At 49.3% G+C, this 16,565-nt stretch overlaps 1 protein-coding gene across 5 annotated transcripts in view; it reads left to right on the top strand.

The window, feature by feature from the left end:
* The window catches only part of EXOC6B (exocyst complex component 6B), a 245,126-nt gene that overhangs the window by 32,072 nt on the left and 196,489 nt on the right, over positions 1-16,565 (top strand). For all 5 annotated transcript variants that reach the window (XM_042811691.1, XM_042811690.1, XM_042811689.1 and 2 more), the window contains exons 3-6: positions 3,518-3,565; positions 4,920-5,010; positions 5,146-5,191; positions 8,387-8,591. In XM_042811691.1, the coding sequence (XP_042667625.1) occupies positions 3,518-3,565; positions 4,920-5,010; positions 5,146-5,191; positions 8,387-8,591 (390 nt within the window). The remainder of the gene's footprint in view (positions 1-3,517; positions 3,566-4,919; positions 5,011-5,145; positions 5,192-8,386; positions 8,592-16,565) is intronic.

The raw sequence follows: 16,565 nt of genomic DNA, 5'->3' as shown, positions 1-16,565 counted from the left end.
TTTGATCTCAGCCCTTTTCTCAGTAGTGCAGGTCTTTGAATGGACATCCAAGCAGCTATAAAGTAAATGCCCTCCATATTGCATCTCTACTATGCATCCTAAATACGAGCCAGTACTGCCCTGTTCCTGCTCCCACTTCACACTCCCACTGACTGTTGGATGCCTTATGCCAGCCCAGCTCCTGCATCTCACAGAGATTCCACTGGAAATTAAAAGACAGATTATAAACTAGAATGGTTCAGCTTGTAGACATAACTGGAGAACACATCTCAGAGGGAAAGGGCTGCTGACAACCTCAGCAATCCCCCTCATCTCAATCACGTTATGCTTCAGCTGGGTCACTCCTGATGGATTTCTCCCTAACCCTAACCTTAACCCTAACCTTAACCTTAACCTTAACCCTAAGCCTAAGCCTAACCCTAAGCCTGAGCCTAAGCCTAAGCCTAAGCCTAAGCCTAAACCTAAGCCTAAGACTAACCCTAACCCTAACCCTAACCTTAAGCCTAAGCCTAAGTCTAAGCCTAAGCCTAACCCTGACCTTAACCCTAAGCCTAATCCTAACCCTAACCTTAAGCCTAAGCCTAAACCTAAGCCTAACCCTAACCTTAAGCCTAAGCCTAACCCTCCCTCCAGGTATTTCTGCCCTTCCATCTCTGGGAAGCTCAAGTTAAACGGTTAAAACCCCCTTTTATTTTTTGTTACATCTCCTGTTTTTTGACTTGCCAGGCCCAAAACAGGGGTTATTCCTTCTTGTTTCTGCACCAGCCTTCTTCTTCTGCTGTTTGGAGGCTGTAGGAAAATTTGCTGGTCTTGGTGTAAGCAGCCCCAGGCTATCCTAGAGGGTTGTGCTTTTGATGTCTCTCACTGCCTTTAGTTTCCTACTGTGAAGTCTTTCCAGTTGACGAGGTTCTCTTTTGGTGTTTTGCTCTAAGTGTGGTTTTTTAAGCTGGACCAGTCACAGTGAAGCAGTGCATAGGTTTTATTTCAGGTGCTTTGTAGGGCTCTGAGGGAGAGAAGATTTAGGTTGGATGTGAGGGGGAAGTTCTTGACAGAGAGAGTGGTGAGGTGCTGGAACAGCTGCCCAGAGAGGCTGTGATGCCCCGTCCATCCCTGGAGGTGTTCAAGGCCAGGTTGGATGGAGCCCTGGGCAGCCTGGGCTGCTATGAAATGTGGAGGTTGGTGGCCCTCCATGTGGCAAGGAGTTGGAACTTCATGATCCTTGAGGTCCCTTCCAACCTTGGCCATTCTATGATGCTGTGGTTCTCTGTTCATGCCTACCAACCAGATGTAGATGCAACATCAGGTAACAGCGTCGCATAGGCTGGTGTTCACTTGTGCTCACTGCGCTCACCGAGTCCTTCTTTGGAGCTGCTGTCCTGGTGTGTGCTGCTAAAAGTGCCCTGGTCTCACAGTGGATTCCTACAGGGAGTGGATAAATGAGGAGATGGTGATGGATAATTAACCCTGTCCGTGGGTGCACCTCTGGATTGGGAAGTTGGTTGCCAGCTGGAAGGCCCACTTGACAGCCACCCCTCCCCTCATCTGAAAGGGATGTGAACAACCCACATAGGTGGGTGCTGACACGAGATGGAGCCAGCACAGCTCTTCAGGGTCACACGGGTGCCCTTGGCATCCATTCCCAGGATTCCTCTCCAGTGGCCTTTGCTCTCCTCTCTCATCACTCTGACATTCTCTAAACGATAGCAGAGCGATGCTTAAAGCCCGCAAACAAAAGCCCTGCTCAGTACCACATGTTCCCCATAGAGATGAATGAACTAACAACTCGAGCATCCTGTGAGCCCCTCGTGTGATCCACTCGTCTCGTTCTTCACATGTGCCCACCTGTTGTCTGTCCCCCCCCCCCACCTTGCTGTGCATCTGTCTTAAATTATCAGATCCCTCCGTCTGAACAGCTTCGCTGTGTCTACTGAGAGTCCCTATAAATAATCACCCATCTCTTTTCATTGTGTATGGATGTAGATCCTGAGAACGAAACAAAACACAGCCCCCTGCCTCCAAAAGCTCGGTGTGCCGGGGGGTTGCATCTTTGCTTTAGCCAGGATCGATATGTAATTTTAATAGAAGGCTCATACAGCCTTGGCATTATTTTAGGAGCAGTTTTAAATTACCCGACATGGATTCCTTTTTCCTGGTGGGATTTGCAGGATATAAGAAAATAAAATAATCTTTTGGAAGAGATGCCATGCTCCTGCTTGTAAAATCTCAATACATCATAAAGGAAATGAGCAGTTTTTGCACAGGGCAAGCAGCCAGGAGAGCTGAAGCTACTGCAGGAGGGGGAGCGATCTGATGCAGATGCTGTGCATGGATGTCATGAAATGAGTGCTCTTCTTGCATCATGGCAAGCTACTAATGGCCAGCATTAGGCACACAGGGAGGGCTGGAAGGCATGCATCATCCACGTTCTGCTGGGTAATTGGAGAATACTTCCACTGGACACCTTCACTAATGATGAAACCATCCTGAATTCATGGCTGCTCTGTTTTGGTGGCAGCTGGAGAGCTCTGCACTCTGATGCTGCAGCTGTGAGGAACTTCTACATGGAGAAGGCAGGACAATTTAGAAGCACTGACCTATGAAGGCAGCTGAGGGAGCTGGGCTTGTTCAGCATGGAGAAGAGAAGGCTGTGGGGTGACCTCATTGCAGCCTTCCAGGACCTGAAGTGAGCCTACAAACAGGAGGAGAGTCGACTCTGTGAAAGGGTAGATAACAGCAGGACAAGGGGAAATGGTTTGAAGTTGAAGGAGGGAAGACTTAGGTGGGATGTGAGGGGGAAGTTCTTGACAGAGAGAGTGGTGAGGTGCTGGAACAGCTGCCCAGAGAGGCTGTGATGCCCCGTCCATCCCTGGAGGTGTTGAAGGCCAGGTTGTTTGTGGCCCTGGGCAGCCTGGGCTGCTATGAAAGGTGGAGGTTGCTGGCCTGCCTGTGGTGGGGGACGGGGGGTGGAGCTTGAAGACCCTTAAGGTCCCTTCCAACCAAGGGCATTTTATGGTTCTATGTACTCTGACTGGAAGCCAAGCTTTTATTTGACTTGTGGGATGTTATGCTCTTGAATAGACACATATATAAAAAGCAAGTGCCCTACTGCAATTCACATTTCTGTCCGAGCTCTGTTTCTGGTTTTTGTGTGTAGAATGAACAGAACTCCTCCAAACACACATGAACTGGTTCATAAAATTGCATGATGCCAGTGGAAGCCCAACTGCAGGTATGGTAGACCTGAGTACAAGAAGAAAGCTCTGGGAGATCCTACAAGGACAAGCCTGGAAGTGACAGTTTGCAATGTTAATAGCTATAAAAAGAGGATTCTGTGGGAGAAACAAAAAGTAGTTTTGTGGCACGTTAATTTTGCACTGTGAGGCTCCTTCGTGCCATGCAAGAGAATGGCGTGTGAAAGGCAGCGTGCTGATGTGTGTGAGCAGTTTCTTCTCCTGAAAAGCTTTGTCCTGATTTATGTGTACTTGTGTTCTTTCTCTCTCCCTTCCTATCCCCACAGAACCAAGTGACGGACACCAACCGAAAGCTGCAGAGTGAAGGAAAAGAGGTGTGTGCTGCACTCACTCGCTGTCTTTTCAGCTTTTCCAGAACGTGGCGGTGCTTGGTGGTGGCAAATGACTGAGCAGTGGTAATTGCTAAGCATGGCGTGGGTGCCCCAGCACAAGAAAGGTGTGGAACTCTTGGAGAAGGTCCAGACGAGGGCCACTAAGATGACCAGAGGGCTGGAGCACCTCTCCTATGAGGAAAGGTTGAGGAAACTGGGCTTGTTCAGCTTGGAGAAGAGAAGGCTTTGGGGAAACCTCACTGCAGCCTTCCTGTGCTTGAAGGGAGCGTATGAACAGGAGGGGGAACTGTTTACAGGGGAGGCTGTTTACAAGGGTGGCTGGTGATAGGACAAGGGGGAATGGTTTTAAAGTGAGACAGGGGAGGTTTAGGTTGGATATGAGGAGGAAGTTTTTCAGCCAGAGGGTGGTGAGGCACTGGAACAGGTTGCCCAAGGAGGCTGTGGATGCCCCATCCCTGCAGGCATTCAAGGCCAGGCTGGATGTGGCTCTGGGCAGCCTGGGCTGCTGGTTGGTGACCCTGCACACAGCAGGGGGTTGGAACTGAATGCTCATTGTGGTCCTTTTCAACCCAGGCCATTCTGTGATTCTATGATTCTCTCCTCCTACATTGTTGTGTGTCAGATCAATGACTCCAATGAAGCTGACAGATAAAACTGCCCTGTGGGGAGGAAGTGATGCACTTTGCCAGAACCAAATAAACATTCCCATTAGCTTGAGTGGAGGATTTTCCTTTATGCTCCAGAAGTAGACCAGCCAAGGCTTTCACAAACCCCATCCCAGGGGTTGGGACTGGCTGGCCTCACAGGGCCCCTCTAACCTCAGCCATTCTGAGATGCCATACACAGTGCACTGGAGCACAGAGCTGTGGCCTTCCCCTTGGAAAGGACCAAACCAAGGAGTTCTCTCTGGTGTACAACAGCCAATGCTTGTTTTTGCCCTTATTCACGTGCACAGGTTTTTCTGCTGGAGCGTTCAGAAACCATGGTTGGGTTGGGATGTTGAGAATCCCCCCGGGGCCACTTCCTGCCTTTTAGAAGAACTAGAAAAGAGAAGCTTGAAAAGGAATGAGATGAACAAAACGGGAAAGGGAAATCATTGGGGGAACTCAAAGGAGGTGCTGCGAGGCTGCTGTTTGAATGGCTTTGGTTTTGCTGCTTGCTTGCTTTGAAATGAGCCAAGGGAATGCTGCTGCCGTGTGATGAAGGACGCAGGGCTCAGGAGCTCCCCGCTCCTCATGGCAGGCTCTGTTCTCCTGCTGCTGTTTGGATGTTCATTTATATCCTCTCTCCGTCTGCTTGCTGTTTTCAGTGAGACTTTCTTTTTCCTTTTCCAAAGCTGATAATAGCAATGGAAGAGCTGAAGCAATGCCGACTGCAACAGAGGAACATTTCAGCGACGGTTGATAAGCTGACGCTGTGTCTTCCCGGTGAGGAGCCCAGAATTTCTCTTTATTTGTTCAGCTGTTGATTTGAATGCATGTCTCTTTGCTCTTTGTTTCTGTCTCAATACTTCTGTGTTTTGTTTTTTTTTTTGTTTTGTTTTGTTTTGTTTCTCTTTCCAGTTCTGGAGATGTACAGCAAACTGCGAGAGCAAATGAAATCGAAAAGGTAAATTTTGCATAGCAAAAGTTGTAGTGGAGGGGCTGAAAAGCGTCCATTTGGTGCTGCTTGAATTCCACAAAGAGCTTCTCGATGCTCAGCAATTCCATGTCAGCATTGCCACGTTAACAGATCTGATTTCTGCTGGTGTCTCTGTGGCTCAGCCTCCCGTGGTGCAGACCACACCTCATTTCATTCTGCCTCTAGGCTTTCTGATGAAGATGGATGTTTGCTGTTCCTTTTCTTTTTGTCTGTGGAAGCTTGCCTTTGGGATGGACGTCCCAAATCAGTGCATGGCTCCGTACTTCTACGTTCTTCACGAAGTGCTTTGCTGGGGGCGCCAGAATACAGAACTGACCTAATCTGGAAGAACCCAGTGAATGTGAACAGGAGCCGGAGAGCTGAGAAACGCTGAGCAGGGCAGTAGGAGGAGGTGGTGAGAAGGCACCCGGCTTACTTTGTGCTAGAAGTCATCGCTCGGAAGAGTGAGCTGAACTGAAAGGGCTCTGTGGCTCAGAACTCACGAACTATAAATCCAGGGTTTTTCTCACCCCACATCTGTCATGTTGCTGAGGAATTACAGCCCAGGCATGGCCGGGCTCCTGGGGGCTGGTTTTGTTTGAGCAGCACGGGATTTTGGAGGCCCTGGGGGGTGGCAAACTGGGCATAGAGCAGCTGCTGGGGCGAGGGCAGTGGAAAATGTGCTGGGCTCCAGCTGAATGGCACGTGGGGAGGGCAGCCGGGTCTGCTGCTTGCTCTGTGCCTGCCATCCATCATGCACACAACGCGGGAGGAGCCAGATGTTTCCAACAAGGCGATAACTAATTGGATGGGCGGAATGCTACACTTCCCCTTCTGCCTGCACTCATCTCTGTGGTCCTCGGTCCCCAGGAGCCTTGGGGGAATGGATAAGCATCACTCCTGGAATCGGGGCTGGCTGGAGAGGTGCTGGGGAGCCTGTCAGCTGTGCACGAAGCTTGCTGTTGTTCTCTGGATGGCTCAGTGCAGGGCAGGCTGCACTTTGTCCAACTGTTTTCATTCTGTTCATGGGAACAGCGAGGGGTTTATCCGCTGACAGATGTGGGGTGGGGAGCTGGAGCAGATCACAGCACTGTGAACTTTTGAAGGGAATCCACATGCTGCTCAGTTCCCTCGTTCAGGGTAGTGTTTCCAGGGTCTGGTTCTAAGAATTGCATCTTTTTTTTTTTCCTTCCCCTTATTGGACTGGTTCATTTTGAAACAAATAGAAGCTGAAAGCCACATTTAAGGAATATCTGAACCCTTGGCTTTTTGCTTTTTTTTCTCCCTCCTTCTTTGGATTTGATGGCTTCATTCACCAAATGCAGCACAACATATTAAATATTTCTGTGTCTGCACCCGGTCTCACTTATATGTCATTTCTTCATAGCCAGTGAGGGGTTTGGTTACTGTGTGAGGAGCCTCAGGTTTGGGCTGCAGAGCAGCAGGGTTGGCATTCGGGCTGAACGAACTCAACTCTTCCAAAGTAGACAAAGATGTGCTGTTTGCTGCCTGATGGTTATAATGTGAGTGATTTCCAACTAGAAGAGGGGAGATTTAGATGGGATATAAGGACAAGGTTCGTGATGAGAAGGGTGGGCACAGGTTACCCAGAGTGGCGGCGGTGCCCCTGGAGGCGTTCAGGTCGGGCTGGTTGGGGCTCTGGGCACTGATGGAGCTGTGGGTGTTCCCGTTCGTGGCAGGCAATGGGACTGATGGCCTGTAGAGATCTGGTTGTGCTCTGCACATCTCAGTGCTGAGCTGTGCGTTGCCTCCACGTGCTCTGGGCTCTGGTTTTGGCAGGCAGTCGGGGACCCCATCAATGCACACCCGCTGTTCCCGCAGGCCGTGTTTGAGCTGCTTCTGGTTCAACAAACAATGCCTTAAAATACAACAAACCCCCAATGCGTGTTTATTCCTCTGGTTTAATTTCTGGCTTTCTGCGTGCTCTGAAGTTTCCCTCCAGAGAGGATTGCATTTTATTGCAAATAGCATTTTGTATCTCACCCAAATGTAAACGCTGACCGGGTTGCTGGGTTAATCCCTTTGACTTCTGATTTTCAGGCAATTTCGGGTTAAAATAACTTCCCTTTGGAACTGCCTGGGGTTTAGGCAGGAGTGAATATGAATGGGGATTTGAGTGTCAGGTTATTGCCTTGGCACTTAACGCGTTTCTTAGGGCCTTCAGGGTGCAAATGGAAGTGCTTGTGGCTGGGATTAAGCATGGGAAGAGTGTGCAGTAGTTGCCTTCATTCACCTGAGAGGGAACTGTCACCTGGTGATGCCTTAAATGTATTTTGCAGGCACTGCTAATGCTTCCAAGGCACTTGCCTGCCATTCAAGATGGCAACTTCAATATACAGTTTTAAGATATATATCTCTTACAGCGGAGGAATAAGTTACTCCAAAGCAAAGCAGAGATTATAGACAGCAGCAGTTCAGCAGGAGCTGGAGAAGGAGGGACCTTGCAGGAGAAGTGTCCTTTGGGCCCTTTATATGGGGTCACACTGAGGTTGTCTTCATCTCTATCTAAATCAAAGCGTATCCTGGATGGAAAGCATTTTTTAACAGTGCTCAGCAGCATTTGAACAGCTGGAAGGAAGGTGGGGTCTGACTGCTTCTATGCACAGGAAAGAAACCTGAGAGCTCTCACATCCAAGACACTTCGAACAGAATAACAAGTCTCTGTGTTAGGAACACATACTGCATACCAATTTGTCAGCCTGAGGTACATTATGGTGTATTCCCATCTCCACCCTCCTGTCTTATGGCACCTCACTGTTAGAGGTCACAGAATGCAGCAGTGCCTACCCCATATCTCACACAGCAACCCCGTGGTCTGGGGGTGCTTTGGAGACCCTTCCTTTTGGGGAGGTTCTGGGGACAGCAGGGCCTGGTGCAGGTGGGTGAGAGCTGCTAATGAGCTCAGCTGGTGCAGTACCTCATTACCCAGCTGGTCCTCATCTGTGCATCACAGCTCTGAGCTGTGACTCTCACAGCGTGCCTCTGCTTCTCAGTTTCAAAAGGAAAAGGCTGTTTTCATGGTTATCTGAATGCAAAGATGTGCACTGCTTTCAACAGAGCTGAAATTGTTAGATCTGCTGAAAATTTACACAGTTTGAAGAAGAAGAAGTAGGATAGAAATAGCTGTTCTTTTCCTGCATCTGCTTTGCTTGCTGTCCTCAGGCACTACCCAGCACTGAAGACCCTGGAGCACCTGGAGCACACCTACCTGCCCCAGGTGAGCCACTATCGCTTCTGCAAGGTGATGGTGGACAACATCCCAAAGCTGCGTGAGGAGATCAAGGAGGTGTCCATGTCAGACCTCAAGGATTTCCTGGAGAGCATCCGTAAGCACTCAGACAAGATTGGGGAGATGGCGATGAAGCAGGTAAGGGCTTGTTCTGTTTGAGGTAGGAGGGTGGCTGCATTAAGCTGAGTTCTGTCTTCTTGCCATTAAAGGCTTCACAATGATTTTGTTTTGAGAGGTGAAACGATGACCGTTCTGTGGTCGCTGCTGGAGCTTACCTTGTGATTTTTGCACTGTTGAAAACTGGTGGTTTGTTTTCATCGTCTTCTCCCATCTGCACTTTGCTGCAGGCTCCTGCTGCCCCAGAGGTGCAGGCAGGGTGTGTGCCTCGTGGTTTGCCCTTAAGGATGTTTGCATTGCTGTGCCTGGTGGGAGCTGGAATGCTCTGAGACACCAGTGCTGATTTTACAGGTGCAGATTCATAGAAGTGCATCTTCTGATGCACCTTGACTTTTGTTTTTTGTGTCTGAAGCTGATTTTCAGATACTGGCAAACCTTCCTTGTGACTTGTGCTTGCCTAGTTGTAAAAAGTGAACCTGATCAACTAGACGTGCACGTGCTTGTATTTAAGTGGAATTGCCTGTCCACTGATTCCTTTAATATTCAGGTTTTCCATTTTGATTTGGATTTTCTAATCAAAGCCAGAGAGCTCTGCTCATCATTTCCATTAAAACAAGCTTTAAATTCAGATTGACTGGTAATGAAACAAAGTGGTGCCTCTTGATCTTGATAGCGATAGGACAAGGAGGAATGGTTTTAAACTGAGACAGGGGAGGTTTGGGTTGGGTATGAGGAAGAAGTTTTTCACCCAGAGGTGCTGAGGCACTGGAACAGGTTGCCCAAGGAGGCTGTGGATGCCCCATCCCTGGAGGCATTCAAGGCCAGGCTGGATGTGGCTCTGGGCAGCCTGGTCTGCTGGTTGGTGACCCTGCACACAGCAGGGGGTTGGAACTGGATGCTCATCGTGGTCCTTTGCAACCCAGGCCATGCTGTGATTCCTGCTTCCTCTGCCAGTAGCTGCCTGGTTGGACTTGGTGGCTTATGGGAAGCACTCTTGCCAAAACTTCTCCCAAGAAAAAAAGTGGTGGTGTTACATTCATGGCTGGAAGCACAGGAGGGTTCAGTTCACTTATAAACACTGTTCTTTCTGTAAAATTGACTGGCTTTGTTGCCTTCTCAATCTCTTTATGCGTTGGGAAAACCAACTCTTAATGCCATGTAGAAGAGCTGTGAAGAACAGACTCTCAGAAGGACTTGGAAGGGGTGCATCATTCTACTCCTTCCAGTTCAACCCTTTTGTTAGCTGTTGCATTAAATGAAGCTGACTTCTCTAAACCTGCAGAACCCTTCCTCCCCAATGAGCTGGATGTCCTGATGCAGAGCCAGACACGCATGGTGGCATGGTGGGAGCCCCCGAGGTCATCGTGCTGAATTTACGTGGTACAATGGTTTTTTTGGAAAAAAGATACTAGCAAAAAAAAAGAAACCAAAAAACAACCACCCAAACAACTTGTTGGTTGTGACATCCGAACTTTGAAACAAATTATCCTTTGGTTTCTGTGGCTCTGGGTGGGAAGGAAGAAGTTTAATTTGCTTTCTGGTCCCCAATTAGTGCAGCAAATGTGCTGCTCTAAGTAAATAAATAGTTATTTATATCCCATTAAGGATATTCACCAACCATAGAGGCATAAAGGGATGCAGATGTGTCCTCTTCCCGTGGTTCCCAGCCTTGCTCTTGTGGTGCTGGATGAGACTGGTGCTCAAACCTCATGGCACCACGGCTGTGTTTGGGAGGTTCCAAATCCTTTGGCATAGGCAGACCCATTTTGAGCATTTCCCAGTTATTTCAAGGAGAAACAGGAGGCTGGAAATAAAAAGCCCCCAGGGTGTGCTTTCTTTCCTCCCATGGCAGCTCCCTGGCTTCATTTTCCTCCCTGATTTTTGGCTGTTAGGCCATTTCTCTACTCTTAGCCTTTTGTTTCTCGTTGCTTATCTCCACTGCTAATGTTTTCAGCTTTCCTGAAGCTCATTATTTGTTTTTTTGGCTCTAGATAGCTGTGATCCTGCACTTGGGAAGGGCTGACTGCAAACATCAACACAGGTTGGGGGCTGAGCTGCTGGAAAGGAGCTCTGTGGAGAAGGACCTGAAGGTCCTGGTGGACCAACAGTTGACCACGGGGTGACCAAGAGCCAGCATTGTGCCTTGGTGCCCAGGAGGGATAATGGGATCCTGGGGTGTATTGCACAGAGTGTGGACAGGAGGGTGAGGGAGATTTTCCTCCCCTCTGCTCTGCCCTAGGGAGGGCACATCTGGAGCACTGTGCTCACTGCTGGGCTTCCCAGTTCCAGGCAGACTGGGAGCTGCTGGGAGAGCCCAGCGGAGGGCTGCAGAGCTGGTGGGGGCCTGGAGCACCTCCTGAGATGGTAAGATCTTACCAATGCTTATAAATGGTGGAGGTGAACTGGATAGGGTCACACTCTTTTTGGTGATACCCATCAACATGATAAGGGGCACTGGGCACCAACTGGAATATGCACAAAATCCACCTGAACATGAGAAAAACCTTCTTGACTTGGAGGGTGGGAGAGTTCTGGCACAGCTGCCCAGAGGGGTGATGGAATCTTCTTCTCTGGAGATACCCAAACCTACCTGGACTGTTTCTTGTTCTGTAAGTAACTTGGGTGAGTGTTGGACTGAGGGGTCTCCACAGGTCCCTTCCAACCCATGCATTTGCATGCTTCAGTTGCAAACGCAGAGCTGGAAACGATGCTGGTATTCCAGCTAAATGCTGAGCTTATTCTTGCAAAGAGCATCACGTTCTGCCTGGAGGATGAGGAGCTCTGAGGAGCAACAGCTTTGCAAGTCTTCCATCGCGTGGGGTCGCATCGTGGCGTTCTGCTGAAAGCAAAGGGCAAAGCTTCCCCAGCCAGAGTTACTGCCATTGCTCCTGCACTGCTGGCCATGATTGATGGTGAAGCACAGCTGGCAGGAGGCCTGGAGTGCCGGGGAACAGCAATTGGCAGCTGAATGCATTCGGTTCAAATTAGCATCATTGAAATTCTTTTCAAATTGTTTGATTTCACCAGCGGGAATGAAATCGGGGTTGATACAATGGGGGAAAGGAAATGGTGTTTTTGTAACGTTGTGAATCTGAAGCCGACGATGACAGGAGCAGAAAATTTCATTTGGTGATCATCAGAATGATGTGTCGTGGAGCACTCGGAGTCGGAAGCAGGGACAGGGATTGCTGGCCAGCCCTGCTTTTGGATGGGAAAACCAATGGGGTGTAGTCAAGTAGGACGTGCCGGGGTCAGCTATGTGCAGGAGCAACGCGTGAGAAACCTTATATCCTCTGTGGGCAGCTCATGGGTTCTCAGTGACTCCTTTCCTCATTGTTTTTCAATCTGAGTTTAATTACCTGTGGTTCCGGGGGGATCTGCTGCATTCCAAATATCAGGCTTAATTCCACAGTGCTCAGGCGGTTCTGCACATTTGAACTTGTTTTGGACTTTGTCCCTGTGAACCTGTGTCTGTGTTTTGGTTTCATTGGTTTTTGAGATGTAAACTCCGGCCTGGTTGGGAACAAATTCCATCTTCTGAACACTTGCTGATATTTAGTAGGTGGTTTTATCATCTGGCTTAATGCCTGACGATGTGGTACCAAGGGATGTGGTTTAGTGGGGTATATTGGTGGTAGGTGGATGGTTGGGCTGGATGGTCTTGGAGGTCTTTTCCTTTCCACTTCTGATGGTGCTTCATGCAGAGTACTGATGGTGAGTGCTGCTATGGAGGCTTACAGCAACCAATCCAAAAGCCATTATTGGATGGAGCTCATCAGGATAGCCAGAGTGTCCCACGTGCCTTTGGGTGGATGGAGGCAAGCTAATATTTTATAGCCTCAGTAGGATGCACCATCAAAGCTGATGTTTGATAGGTGGTGATGGAGGGTAAGCTTCAACAGGTTGGCAGGATTAAATGCCTTCCAAAGCTCCACACACTGCCCTGGGGTCTGAGCTGAGAACTGCAGGCACTGAGGGACACAGTCAGTGGGCAAGTGGGGTTGGCCTGGGGATCTTGGAGCTCTTTTCCAAGCTCAACAACTCTGTGATGGTTGTTCCATGTCAGTGGTGACTGCGGGGCCGTGGTAAAACATTGAGCACCTGCTTTGTCCCTCACTGTTTTGGATATGTCTGGATCCACGTTTAATTCTGACCTTGAGTTGCCTGGTTAGGTGATGATGGCTTTGAGGATGCAAATTTCTTTGCACGGTTTGCTCTGTGGCTGTGAAGGACAGCAGAGGGACTCAGTGTGGCTTAAGGTGGCCCTGCATGTGGCAGGGGTTGGAGCGTGATGATCTTTGAGGTCCCTTCCAACCAAGCCATTCTGTGATGCTACTGGAAGCGTGTGAGGATGGAGAGGAAGTGGTGGGTGGGATGGAAACATGGGGTTGGAGGGACAGCATCCCCTGAGGCAGCTCTGGCTCTCCTGCTGCAAGTTGCTTTAGCACAAGCCAGCATTCTTTGGGGCATTTGATCGCTTTCTGTGGGATGAATGGTGATAAGTGGAGACGTGGCGTATGACAGCTGCAGCCTCATTGGGAAATCCTGTCCCTGTTCTTCACTTTAAATGCAAACACATGAGCACCACCCCAAGCCACTGAGCTGAGTGGGTCCCTGTGTTGCAGGGGACGGAAGGGCCTTTTGTTGCCTTCCCCCCCCCCCCCCCAAAACAAGCAGTTTGTGTTGTGTTCTTAATTATCCCCATCTCTGAAATTTGGTAACTTTGTGTCATCTTCTGCAGTGTGTGAGGAAATTGTTTTTGCTTTGTGAGCATGTTGTAAAGTCAGCTAAATCTCACTGCGTTCCCTTTCAGTGTTTGTCAGGGCTCTCCAAAGGTCCCATGTGTGCCTGGTTCCAAACCCAGCACCTGCTGTCACGTGGGCCAGATCCCCCCCCCAAGGTCACTGTGGTGTGCACTTCATTCATTCATCATCTTAGTGACCCTCCTCTGGACCCTCTCCAACATCTCCCCAATCTGTCCTGTATTGGGGGCCCCAGTACAGAAAGGGAGCTGTTGGAGGGAGTCCAGAGGAGCCACAAAGATGAGCAGAAGGCTGGAGCATCTCCCCTACGAAGACAGGCTGAGGGAGCTGGGCTTGTTCAGCATGGAGAAGAGAAGGCTGCAGCCTTCAGTGCCTAAAGGGAGCCTACAGACAGGAGGGGAATCAACTCTGTGAAAGGGCAGATAACAGCAGGACAAGGGGAAATGGTTGGAAGTTGATGGAGGGAAGATTGAGGTGGGATGTGAGGGGGAAGTTCTTGACAGAGAGAGTGGTGAGGTGCTGGAACAGCTGCCCAGAGAGGCTGTGATGCCCCGTCCATCCCTGGAGGTGTTCAAGGCCAGGTTGTTTGGGGCCCTGGGCAGCCTGGGCTGCTATGAGATGTGGGTGTTGGTGGCCCTACGTGTGGTTGGGGGTTGGAGCTTCATGATCCTTGAGGTCCCTTCCAACCCGGGCCATTCTGTGATTTATCTGCTCCTTGGGGATGGTATTTTCACACTGTGTCCATGGGCTCCCAAAGCACCCTGAGGTCTGAGCTTCCACCCCCATTTCTTCCAAAAGTGAAATCATGTCTTTTAATAAAAGCAAGGAGAATTTGTAGTCTTGAATGCAGGAAGGGGAGCCTTTGGCAAGGGTCAGGCCAGTGGCTGAGTGTAGGGTGACTATTTACATAAGAGCAGTTGGGATGAGCAGATAGTGCTTTCCCCTTCTGGGCAGGTTTGTAAGGCAGAAACTTATTTTCTAGCAGTATTCTGTAACGAGACTTTCCTAATCTTTGATACTATTGCTTGTCTAGTTGTTATATTAAAGTATTATGAAAGGAAATACGTCTTCCAGGGCTGTTTGGATTGGTAAGTCTGATGATCTCAGCTTGCAGGTTTTGGGGAAGAGGTTCATAAAACAGCCGTAGAGGATGAAGTGGCTGAAGCAGCAGGGAAATGTGTGTTGTGCTGTGTTGGAGAAGTGATGTACGTGCTGAAAATATCTGTGGACCATAAGTTTAACTACAGGGCAGCCATACAGTGGACTGGTGTTTTGTGGGGTTGCCTATTAGACTCATTAAATGCTTGAAATCCAGAGGTGTTTTGAGAGCAGATGATGGTGGTAGAGTCTTGTAATGTCGTCTGATGCTGCTGAGTGGATTTTGAATGGCTCTTCCTCTTCCTGCAGCCCTCTGAGATTCCAGAGGTGGCACTGAGCTTTGATCATTTGCCTGAGCATCTGGACAACACTCAGATATGTGGTCTGATTTTTGGATGGGCTTGTGTGGAGCCAGAAGTTGGACTAGATGATCCTCATGGGTCCCTTCCAACTTGGGATATCCTATGATAAAATAATTCTGTATCTTCCAGCTGTCACAACACGTGGTGTACTAACACAAACCAAGTGAGAGGGCAGTGCCATGCTGAGGCATAGCATCTCTTGTTTGTTTTGAGCTCGTTAGTAGCTGTCAGGATGCTTCTGTCTGGGATGAGGAGCTCTTCAGCTTGCTTTTGCATGTCTCTGTGCTCTGTGAAGGTGGTACAGTGCTTTGTTTGAGCTAACACATCACATCAGGATCAGATTTCCAACACTGCTGGGCACTCTAGAGCCATTCCAGTCCTAGAAGCATTAATGTTGGAGAATACATCTAAAATCCCCAACCCATCCCACTGTGCCCACTGCCCATGTCCCCAAGGGCCACATCTCTGTGGTTGTTGGACACCTCCATGGACAGTGACTCCCCCACTCCCTGGTGCCAAAGCATCACCTCTCTGTGGGAGAATCCCAATGTCCAACCTGCCCCTCTCCTGGCATTTGGGTTGCAAAAATGTGTTGGTAGGGCTGTGTTTGTACAGCAGAGGCACAATGGCTCCATTTTCAAGGAGCAAGCCCTGTGAGTGAGGCTCCTGTGCAAATTGCAAACGGGTGTGCGCAGAAATCAAGGAGTGAAATCCATCAGCAGCCTAAGACTTCTTTAGTTCCGATTTCTTTTTTCTTTTTTTTTTTCCTCCTCTTTTTAAGCACAAAGTTCTGCTGACAGGCTCGGGTCATTTAAGCCTCTCAACATATTCTTCTAATTCGCATCTATAGCAAATTTAGACCAGCTTTCATTTGGGGCTGAGAATACACCTAAGTTACCCCAAGACTGACTCCGTGCTTGCCCTGGGTTGGATGGAGCAGGGATGGCTCCAATGCTGTTGCCTTTGTCCCTGGAGATGTTCAAGAAACATTTAGATGTTTTACTGAGGAATGTGGTTTAGTGGGAGATACTGATGACAGGTGGGTGGTTGGACTGGATGATCTTGATCTTTGATTCAGGAATTGCTTTAATATGGAGAAATTGCTGCTTTACTTCCTTCTGTTCCTTATAGGGCTTTGTGCTTGGATGCTCCAGGGCTGCTGGCTTGCTTGGGTCAGGAACACTAGCACAGCTCCTTGGGAGGGGAGAAACTATAGAAGGGGAGCAAGGGAAAGGTGATCTGTGCATGGACCTTTGTTGTCTGCTTGGGGATTACTCCTAGAAGGTGGAATTTCACTTAGGGACATCCTTGACCCCTGCCAGGAACGCTTTGGGAACTGCTTATGAAGGAGCTTGGAGACCCAGAGCATCTGTGCAAGGCTTTCTTGTGCTGCTTGTCCTGCAGACACCCTCAGCAAAGCTACCAGCCCCTGTACTCCCAATCCTCTTGGTTTTCCCAGCAGCACTGGGTGGCAGAGCTGCCTTGGCAAAGATGAGCAGTGCAGGGAGAGGCTCCCTTAGGACTGCTGACATCTGGGGTTGGGGAGAGTCAGAGAATCACAGAATGGCTTGGGTTGGAAGGGACCTTAAACATTATCTAATCCTGGCTCCCTGCCTTGGGCTGATTGCCACCCAACAGATCATGGAACCTTAGAATCATTGAAGTTGAAAGGGACCTCTGAAGGCCCTCTGCTCCCACTCCCTGCAATGGATGGGGACACCCATCCAGCTCCATCAGGTGCTCAGAGCCCTGCAGTGAATTGAGGATCCCCA

Source organism: Centrocercus urophasianus, unplaced genomic scaffold (genome assembly GCF_019232065.1).
Source record: "Centrocercus urophasianus isolate 14NV4802_14NV808 unplaced genomic scaffold, USGS_Curo_1.0 seq_13, whole genome shotgun sequence".
NCBI classification, from domain to species: domain Eukaryota; kingdom Metazoa; phylum Chordata; class Aves; order Galliformes; family Phasianidae; genus Centrocercus; species Centrocercus urophasianus.
The sequence above is the reverse complement of the archived record's forward strand: the minus strand, read 5'-3'. Positions and strand labels throughout refer to the sequence as shown.